Raw genomic sequence first — 9,923 nt, 5'->3', positions numbered from 1 at the left:
GCCTCACTCCCGTTAGTTGCTGACGTGCATCAGTTAGTGCAGGGGACAAGGGTAACACATCAAACACAGCCTTCATCTCAACTCCTTAAGCAACTCACGTCCCTCACATCTTAAACCTCATCAAAATTCATCTCACTTCAATCATGGTCGGACATTAACCCCATCGCTAGGCCGTTCACTCTGAGCCCAGGATGTCATCACCACAGAATGAAACCCGCGACTGTGAGGCCCAAGCCCATGGCGACAACCCCGGCAATCAAGTCAGCTCAAGACTCATGTACCTATCGTCAGATGGCAAACTGGTCCCGTTGGTGCTGCAAACATTCGAAGATTCGCGCAATTTACCACAGACGTCCAAATGGCTACGCTTGGATAAACCGCGATCAACAGCGACGCCTTTGGCCAATGTCAGCTACTGGATTTGGGCGCCGATCTTGGATGCTACCAGGCAAGAACGAAAATGGTCAGCAGCAATGATGATCACAGCGTTGCTGAAATATGTTGTATCTTTACCATATTCGTGCACTTTGGTATGCCGAATCCGTGACTCACAAGCACCTGTTACGAATGCTAACTATTGACAACTAGGTACATAGCCGTGATTTGTATCATCTGCATAATCAATATGCCACCCGTACAATGGGCTTCGGCAGGATGGAGATAGACGACCGCTATGACGCTGTTCGCAGTCACAAGCATGATGCAGCAAACGAGACCTCTCAAAGTCTAAACCACTTAGGAAACCCATCTGATCAGCTCCAGGTAGAATATCCAGTTCCAGAACGCCAAGGATATTCCGACGACATTCGACTCAGCTCAGATCTGGAAAGCGCGCCTGCTGGGAATAACAGCGAACAAGCAATATGGATTGAGCCCGGTGATCAAGGAACTGCATCGCGACCACGATACCTCTGTTTTATCAAAGACTACGACCAGGCGCTCTATGAAACAATTCGCGTATCACAATACATCTTTGAAAATGGGGACAATATAGACATGGAATTTGTATTCGTCTCCTACACCCGCGAGCAATTCAGGGTGGCAACAGACGACGAGATTGACAAGTACAAGTACCCCAACGAAGAGACCCGCGAAGCCAACAGACAGCTTGCGAAGAGGGACCGAAAGACCTTGATAAGATGGGGTATCGACGCCGCCAAGAGGGCCGGCAAGAAGGCCTTCTGGATCGACTTCGAATGCGTCCGCGACAAAGACGGAGTAGCCAGATCTACCAGCAAAAGCGACGACGTCTACCGCATCTGCGACGTTGTCCGCGCCGCACACTCCATGATCATTGCCATCGGGCCACCTGCATCAGACAAAGTCAATGTCATCTTGGCCGGTCAAAGAACAAGTGTTAGCAGCGGAGCGCAGCAAACGACAAAGTGGCTCCGGCATTGGGGATCTCGATTGTGGACATTGCCAGAGTTACTGCTCTGCCCAGGGGAACATAGAATAAGGCTCTACGTTGGAGACGACGATTCAGACCCAGTGTCCCTTGCGAAGCGCAACTTTGCAGAGCGGGCATGGGAAGACGCTGAGCTGGTCAAGGAGTTGGTAAATCACTACGAGGGGTCTGCCATTCTCACACAACTTCGACTTTTAGAAACAGCTCTCGCATGCTTTGCACGCCGTGGAACCGATCAGTTTAGCCCGGGAGATATTGCGTATGCCATCATGGGCCTCCTCCCACATAGCCAGCGTCCCACGATTCGGCAGGAAGACTCTGGATTCCAAGCCTTTGCGCGGCTGTCGCTGGCGAATGATGGGGGTGACTTTCTCGGACGACTCATATGTCTGCTGTCAACGGAGGGAGAGGCGTCGTGGCATCAAAGCACTGATGTTTGGGGCGCCAAAGTTAGTGATGTACGTCCAACTTGTCACATCACCAAGGTCTTGGACTCGGACACCTTGCTAGTCGACAGTTTGTATGGCGCTGCAATCCAATGGGATGGCTTCGGCACCGCGGCAAAAACGGGGGAGCTGTCAAACGGGGTGGCCTGGAAAACTCTCGCCGTTTTCATGATGTTCTCTGGACTGATGTCGATTGCCTTCATGAGCCAACTACATATTCTTGGTGCGTTCTCCAGAGTAGATCTTTCGCACTTCGGGTCATTTAGCATAATATTGCTGGGTTTTGTGTCCGTGCCGCCAATGATTTCAGCGCTGATCCTGCCCATACTATATATTCTGTCTCGTCGACGTACTTTGAATCCCTTCAAAGCCCATCTCGTCGGTATTGAGGGTCACGTTGACGCCGGAGCTATCGAGCGGCATCTTTGGGGTCATAATTACGGAAGATTCACAACCATCGCTAGTGGAACGGCGTTTCTGGATAACCCAGGGGAGGAGAATCACCTGCCACCTAAAGGGGATGACTTACGAGCATTCACGCTCGTAGATACGCATATGATGACCGTGTTGCACTTCTATGCTCGTAGCCCACCCGTGGCCATGCTAATCGCTGGACAAGAAGGCGGAATGCAGCGTGCGTTGTTGTGCTCGTACCATTGGCAGTCGGGTGTTTTCTTGAAGGAGACAGTCGCGCGCGTCGGAACACAAATGCTGGACAAGATGAGGCGAGTTGATCGATTCCGACTAGGCTTGAGTGCACGAAAAGAGCATGCATCACAGACCGTGTCGGGAGTGGGACAACCAAAGCCTGGCATAATACCAGTGGACGATTCGGTGATTCCCTGGAAAGCAGAGTGGATGTACTTGATGATTCTTCTCGTGAGTACGGAACGCCAATGCCCGGGCTTACTTTAACTAATGTTCATGCGGCCTTTAGTTAAGTGTTGGCGTTTATGGTCCTAATGCCAAGCTACGTGATGTCAATACCTCATACGACTTGTCGTTCTTGGCTGCTCTGCCTTTCGCCTACCTTACACTTAGACACTTCCCTATCGCTCGTATCTTGCCGCCTGTTCTCGTTGTAAAGGGTACATCTTTTGTTGTAGACAAGTATGTTTGGATATACATGAAACTAACTGTGGATAGGGTTCATACCGTTCTTCTACTTCGCCACTCGATTCAGTCTCAATGTCCGTTTCCTGACACCAATCCTGTCAGGGGCTACGGATGCCATTCTAATGCTCAATTTTGTCGTCGTTGTTTGTTCGTGGTATCCATTTCGCAGCTTGGCACTTCGAATTATATTACTAGGCGTTTCCGGGCGATTCTTCACAATGCTATTGGTGATGGTTCCCGTTGCTGGCCGTGTATCGTTCGTTTTCAACGAAGCAATATATTTCGCGCTGTGTTTACTTCTATCGACTGGTGTGCTCTGTGAGATGGGACCGCCATTGGAAGTATCATGGCTGCCAGCCCACAAGAAGATCACAATATCAGCAAAGGCAGCCATGACGGGTTTAGCACCAAGCGGTAGTGCATCCTCGCTGCAAGATAGTGTAAGTCCGGCAGATCGACACAATCGTTCATGGAAACTAATTCGTAAAAGGTGTCTTGGATCACAGACTGGAAGTCAGCGTTGTTTGGCCTTCTTTCAACATCAATATATTTGGCGGCCGATGCTCCACGCACACTTCCATTTCACGGGACATTACGTCTCGCTGTTGTTGCGGGCTCTGTGCTCCTTTTGCTACCAATTTCTCTGGCAACGTCGAGATCACAGAGGCTTGGGAGTACGTAGAGCTGAGATGAAACTTTTGAAACATGGCAAATAGCTGACCATTGCTAGTTCCCCTCCTCATGGCAGTCACTACGTTGTCGGGAATAGGATCGTTGTTGCAACGCTCGAAGTTGTCCGCAGTATCTTATATAGTCATGTACTTTCTATTGGAAGTACAGAACATGGCGATGCCAAGTGAGCCGTCCTCGTGTGAGCAGACCTTAGGAAGTAGTTGCTGACTGTGTTAGTGTTGTTGTTCGCTGGCGTGTCAAGCGCACAGTCATGGATCCGTCAACTTCGGTCCTTGGCCATGTCCCTAGCTGGCATGACAGTGGGCATCATATTGAAGGTGACTATTGATGCATTAAGAAGCCCGATAGCAGGTCTGATAGCATGGATAGTTGCCATGGGGCTTCTGGGATTCCTTTGGCTCTTGGAAGAGAGAGGGGGAAGGAGATGCAAAACGAGAGATGACGTGAATGTCGTGTCAGTAGCAGCAGCTGAGTCATAAAAGGAGACAGCACTGCTGATTTGAGTCAGAGAATGATGCATTCGTACCGTCTGTGGCCAGGTGGACTTACCCACAGCCAAGTAACTAGGTACGAAGGAATATACACCAATGTATCACAGTCGAAGATTGCACATGGCGCGGTACGCTGGATACGTGGTTGGCCAAATATATTGACTTGTTCAGTGCATAGTGCGGGTCAAGTTGGGCGAATCGCTTTGAGGTGAATCCAACCCTTCTTGGCAAGGGGATCGACGTCGTTAGTCCGCAGAATGACCATTCTCAGATCATGCTTCATCAAGGCTCTTCCGGGAGGAAATGCACGAGACCAGTGCACTACAACTTTGTTCAAGCAATAGAACATGCTGTAAAAGTCGCAGTCCCCATTTCTTCCATGATGAAATTATTCCCGCTGCTGATTTGATCCCCTACATAGGATCCGGTACTGGTGTGTCTCGCCCTGAAACGCGCCTGGAGCATCATCGATCGCCCTTGGCCTGCCAACCGTTCATGACACAATTGTCAGTGCCATGTCTTGTATTTGCTGGGCCCAAACGCAAAGCCCGGTCATCCACTGAATGTCGGGGTAACTTCGAATTCGAAATGGCCTGATGTGGTCAATTCGGTAGGCCTCCAACATGCCAAAGTTGGCCCTTGAGTCCTTGACATCAGGAAGGCTCCACAGCGCGTCAGGGTCGAATCGCCAGCGACCTTATGCGTTCTGGTTGTCAAACAGCAAGGGTCTGGTCAATGTCCTTTCAAGGGCCCGGCTGCATGATCAATCTTTCGCCAAGGTGATGTGCCGGGAGAGTTTGGCTAGTCTTCAGGCACAAGGGGTTGTCAATGTTCTCGCCCTAGGGCTGGTTTTGGTGTGGCTCAAGCTGACATGCAGCAGCAACATTGAAGTCTCAAACCCAGACATGGACGCCTGACAAGTGCAGAGTCCAAGGGCAGTCTCAATGACACATGGGACTTGGGACTTGGGAGCTGGGAAGGAGCGACCAACCCAACACCAACTAGAGTCTGGTGGAATTTCAATCTTCACAATAATTTCAATGTTCTTTTATTACGTCGTGGCGTATCTCCTGTTTACCTCGTCCTCCTCATTTGCCGCCAACTAGCACAGCCTCAGCTCGGTGCATGCAACTCCAACATTGAGTCGACGGCTCAACCCGGCCACTGCCACCGCCCACTCACAGCCTCACCTAAATCGGTAAACGTGGAGCTTGGCAGTCAAGCTACGTAATCCATCTTTCTCCCAACGACCCTTTCGAATCACGTTTCCTCGATGCGCACCCGAGAGGTGCTCTCCAGGGGACTGAGGTCGTGATCCTCAATTCGAACCGTGTTTTGAACCTTTCCTCAACGCCGGAGGTGCCTTCACAGTATACAGACGGGACCCTCATCGCACGCTTCAGTCTTACCCCGCGTTGGGAGCAACTTGACTGCCGCAGGTGACGGGAGGCACGCAATGAGCGGCTTCGATTCTGTGGGAGCGCTGTTGGCAGATATCGCGAACCTCGTCGTCGAAGGCCTACGCATTTTTAGCCTCTCTGACAAGCGGCATTGGCGGCAGGATGAGTACGAGCAAGTCAAGGCGTTGGAGGAGGTCCTCAACGAAGCCAAGAAGGACTTTCAAGAGCTCTGCCCTCTTGTCAATGGACAAGCTCAATACGAACACGACCGAAAGTGTATGTATTCGATGCTGTCAACTTTGTCAATTCAGACGATCTAGCGCCATGTGATTCTAACCCTGATACCCAGACGAAACCATTCAAGAGCTGAGGCTCCTGCGCGACAAGTTCCGCAGTCATGTCCAACTTCTTAGAGACTGGAGTCGATCAGGAGGGCCAATTAATCCCGTATGGATACGAGAAACACACTCCCTTCAACGAGAGCTGCACCAGGCACAATGTCGAGCAGCCAGGCGTGTATTTACCTCGTCACAAGAGTCCACCCAAAGGTGCCTCGGTGCCTTTCTAGTACGACGCGTACAAGCAAGGGTTACAGCGAATGCGATGCAACAATTATCACAGCACGACTACCAAAAGCGACAGTTGGAGGAATTTGGGGCGTGCGCCAAGATTGGCTCGTTTGATCGATTCGGAGAAGAAGACGTTGCCTTCATTTGCGACTTTTGCGACGGCCATTTGATATGGGAGGATCTCGAAAACCCGCCCACCGAACGAAGCGCTCCGTATTCAGCGAAACCGCAAGGGTACAGTCAGCATTGGCAAGCTACAGGCGCAACTGCGTCGGGACCGCAAGAGAAACAGGTGATATTCCCACCTCTCGCCATCGCAAATCACATTGCGCCATTGCATGGTGATTGGCAGGCAAAATTGTTATGTCCATTTTGCGAGGATGAAGCCAGGCAACCGCAGGACGAAGACGATGAGGAGGACCTATACAAACCAAATGATGAGTTTGAGGATGTGGCATCTTTGCAAGAGCACATGGCGTGGCAGCACGCAGAGGCTGATCCCAATGGACACCAGTCCAGTAACTGCCTGGTCATGTAGCCGAGGACAGAGTGTTCAAAAAGCACTTGTACAGATTTCACAAGATGGAAGTCAGGACCGGTTCGGTTCGGAGTTTTTGGAGCATTTCGGCATGGACACGGACATGGATACCATTACGACCTGATGATTGAATAGCATTAATAGTATACAAATGCGTCTCGCATTGCAGTGTATCTCTACCGGTGGTCCTCCCCGTGGTGAATCCCCCGCCAAATTCTGTAATCCCGCTCCCATCTCCACCCCATCGGCATCTCCCTCAAAAGAAGCGCATATACACAAACAACAAAACAAAGAACCCCAGCCCCGCAAACGGGCCATACTGCTTCAGCAACAAATCCCAATTAATCCTCACCGCCGCCCTCCTATACTTCATACTGTCATCCTTCAACCGCGTACTAATCTCGCCCATCTTATCCAAGCTATCCCCCCTGTACAGCAAATCCTCAATATTCTTCGTCATCACCTTCGTCACATCCCTCAGCTCGTCGTTCACCTTGTCCAGATTCTGCGCGGCCCGGGCATCCGCATACGTCGCCTTCGTCTTACTTATGAAGCTGTCAAAGTCCATGTACGCATAGGGCCGGAGGGACGGCGAGTGCACCTGCTGCGGGGGGTGGGTGGTCAGGAACTCGCGCGACAGGTCGGCGAGGTATGTGAAGGCCAGTTTGCGGGGGTAGCTGGCGTCGCAGATGCACAGGAAGATGACGTCGTTGTCGATGAGGTAGTGGATCGTTTGGGGGGGCGACTCGATGGACGCTTGGGGCGTGGAGTTGCGGGTTATGGTGCGGAGGATCTGGCGGACTTGGGATTTGAGGGAGGTGAGGGAGGGGGGTTCGGGGGAGTCGTCGACGGAGGCGCAGAGCATGAGGCCTGTTGGAGTTAGCTGCTGGGGTTTAAGAGGATGGCGATGGGGATGAGGTACCGTCTAGCCGTGATATTTGGGTTGAGAGAATCATTGTGGTGGTTGGTGATAGCTGTTTTTGGGAGATGTTGAAAAGTCGAGATGATGGGTGATGAAGTGGTGATGGTGTTCAATGTTTGGAATTGAGACGTGGTCCATGTGGGCCAATCAGCGGATGTGACCGCCACTCCACTTGGACAGGAACAATGAGCGCCACGTATGTTGCTTCTTTTGACATCAAGCACCAACAATGCGACACGAACTTGATAAACCGGGATATCGTCACATTAAATCTCATCTTCTTCGTCGTCAAAGTCGTCCTCCCTCCCCATTTCGTACAATATCCTACCCCCTTCTCCCGCACCAATATCCGTCTGCGCATCAAAATACGGCAACACAATCCCCTCCCTATCCTTCCTCTGCTTCTCCGTCAACCCCAAATTAAACGTACTCTCCGGCTCTTCCTCCTCTGCCGCATCCGCCTCCGGCATCTTAAACATGGCATGATCCGTCAAGAGCGTGAGTCGGCTGGTGCCTGATTTCGACGCCGCCACGTGCCGTTGCAGGATGAACTTTTCCGTGACCGTCCTCCCACTCTTGCGCCTGAGTTCCATGCCGATGACGACGCCTCTATCTTCATCTTTGCCCCGTGACGTGAGCCCTATGATGACGCCTTCGCGCTCTTCTTTGAGTCCCCATTCTGGTTCTTGGACCGCACGGTTACGCGCTTTTTGTCTCTCGATTTCTTGGGGGAGGCTGCTGAGGCGTAGGATCGCTGTAGCGAGGTGGTTTAGGATTGTGAAGGGGTGTGGTTCGTACTCGTTGAATGACGGGGGGAGTAGCACCGGCACATCGATGTGGTATGTGGATACTATTGATACTGCTGGCGTGAGGATGCTGGATAGGAAGCTGGCGAGAGAGCTGGCTGCCGTGGACGCCAGATTGTTGAGTGAATCGATGAGAACAACCGCCCCTAGTTCCATGCGCGTCAATATCACATCTCAGCAGATAGATGTGTACCATGCAAGTGATGCGAATGACTTACGTTGTAATGGCTTCTCCCGTCCTTGCGTCGGATTAAACACAGGGTACTGCGCAACCAATTCCTTCGCTACCACTCTTAAATCTCTGCCTGACGCCTTGACAAACACATCCACATTCGAGGGCTTTTTGACCGTTGCAAATGATAGCAAAATCACTTTGGTTTTGGAAATCTACACTTTTGTAAGCATATGGTCAAATGTGGAATACATGGAAGAGACAAACCTTGGCCCGGGTAACAAATTCGTCGACCACTGGCTGTGCTGGCTGCTCAAGGTTATCCAGGATGAGGGTGAGAGGACTCGCCGCGTCGCGGAGATTCAACAGCTTCTGCAGCAGCAACAAACTGTGCGATCGGTTGTGAATTTTATTTGTGGACGCCATATTTCAACAGTCTGCGACACAGATGTTGTCTGCCGCGTAAACTTTTGAAGTCAGTCGGATGCGATGAGATGCAAAAGTTGGACCTCAAAATGTCAGTCAAAAAATTTGCCCCACCTTCGTCACTGCCCCACAATCTGTCACTCCAGATGTCAGTTCTCCCACTCCCAAGGTTAGGTTCAGACAGCTTCAAGCTCCAGCATCATGAAGCTAAGCTAATCTAGTCATTAAGTAATTAGGCTCGTACAATAATTTCATCCATAGTCACATCAGACTTTGGTGTCGATGTCTTAGCCATTCCCTCTTCCTTCCGAGCATCAACTTCACCACCCTTTCCTCCCTCTTCCTGTTCCTCATCCCTCTTATCATCCACCACTTCCCTCTTCGCATCCCCATCCTCATTCTGCCCCGTCTCCCCATCATCCCGTCGCTTCTTCGCCCTCATATCCTCCGGAATCTCAACGCCCCAATCCTCCACAAACTTCTCCTCCAGCCATGTCTCAAACTCGCCTGCCTTCCTCATCTCATGCGCCCTCCACGCATCCTCCAACCAAACCGGATCATGTCTCCCGCTCCCCAAATTATCCACATACGCAGCACAGTCATAGCGGAAGGAGTCGTCATTGAGGAGGGTTTCAAAATTCGGGCGAGCATCATCGGTGTCTGCGTCTAGCGTATGTGCCTTGTCCGGAAATAGGGAGAGAATTTCTTTTCTCTCCTCAATGGTTAATGATGTCCAGGACAGTGGGTTGGAGAGGATGCTCTGGAGACCAAGTGTTCAATGTTAGCTGCGAGAAAGTTTGATACGAGGAGGAAGGCACAAACCCGTAGATCGGCACTTGCGAGAGGCGATTTGCGGTCGGTGACGATTCTCTCGGGTGTCCATTTGGATTTTCGTTTTGGAACGGCCTTCTTTCTGGGACCCATTGCGTGGCGGGT

General features: G+C 51.3%; 4 protein-coding genes across 4 annotated transcripts; 2 read left to right on the top strand and 2 right to left on the bottom strand.

Moving 5' to 3' along the window:
- Nucleotides 1–191: 191 nt before the first annotated feature.
- On the top strand, nucleotides 192–4,110 carry VFPPC_06261 (3-hydroxyisobutyrate dehydrogenase protein; the record flags this gene model as incomplete). The annotated part of the gene is made up of 8 exons (XM_018285319.1): nucleotides 192–530; nucleotides 589–2,733; nucleotides 2,792–2,942; nucleotides 3,001–3,410; nucleotides 3,461–3,644; nucleotides 3,701–3,826; nucleotides 3,880–3,980; nucleotides 4,033–4,110. The coding sequence occupies 8 exons, from the start codon at nucleotides 192–194 to the stop codon at nucleotides 4,108–4,110; spliced, it is 3,534 nt and encodes a 1,177-aa protein (XP_018142403.1).
- A 1,500-nt stretch (nucleotides 4,111–5,610) lies between these two features.
- VFPPC_16305 (hypothetical protein) lies at nucleotides 5,611–6,661 on the top strand (the record flags this gene model as incomplete). Its single annotated transcript, XM_018294058.1, has 2 exons — nucleotides 5,611–5,830; nucleotides 5,904–6,661. The coding sequence occupies 2 exons, from the start codon at nucleotides 5,611–5,613 to the stop codon at nucleotides 6,659–6,661; spliced, it is 978 nt and encodes a 325-aa protein (XP_018142402.1).
- A 256-nt stretch (nucleotides 6,662–6,917) lies between these two features.
- On the bottom strand, nucleotides 6,918–7,617 carry VFPPC_13992 (protein transport protein sec22; the record flags this gene model as incomplete). Its single annotated transcript, XM_018291763.1, has 2 exons — nucleotides 6,918–7,531; nucleotides 7,584–7,617. The coding sequence occupies 2 exons, from the start codon at nucleotides 7,615–7,617 to the stop codon at nucleotides 6,918–6,920; spliced, it is 648 nt and encodes a 215-aa protein (XP_018142401.1).
- Nucleotides 7,618–7,849: 232 nt separating this feature from the next.
- VFPPC_13991 (killer toxin sensitivity protein (Iki1)) lies at nucleotides 7,850–8,987 on the bottom strand (the record flags this gene model as incomplete). Its single annotated transcript, XM_018291762.1, has 3 exons — nucleotides 7,850–8,535; nucleotides 8,608–8,776; nucleotides 8,829–8,987. The coding sequence occupies 3 exons, from the start codon at nucleotides 8,985–8,987 to the stop codon at nucleotides 7,850–7,852; spliced, it is 1,014 nt and encodes a 337-aa protein (XP_018142400.1).
- Nucleotides 8,988–9,923: the final 936 nt, after the last annotated feature.

The sequence above is a fragment of the Pochonia chlamydosporia genome, chromosome 5, assembly GCF_001653235.2.
Source record: "Pochonia chlamydosporia 170 chromosome 5, whole genome shotgun sequence".
In the NCBI taxonomy this organism is placed as follows: domain Eukaryota; kingdom Fungi; phylum Ascomycota; class Sordariomycetes; order Hypocreales; family Clavicipitaceae; genus Pochonia; species Pochonia chlamydosporia.
Note: the sequence above shows the minus strand (reverse complement) of the source record. Positions and strands in the feature narration are given on the sequence as shown.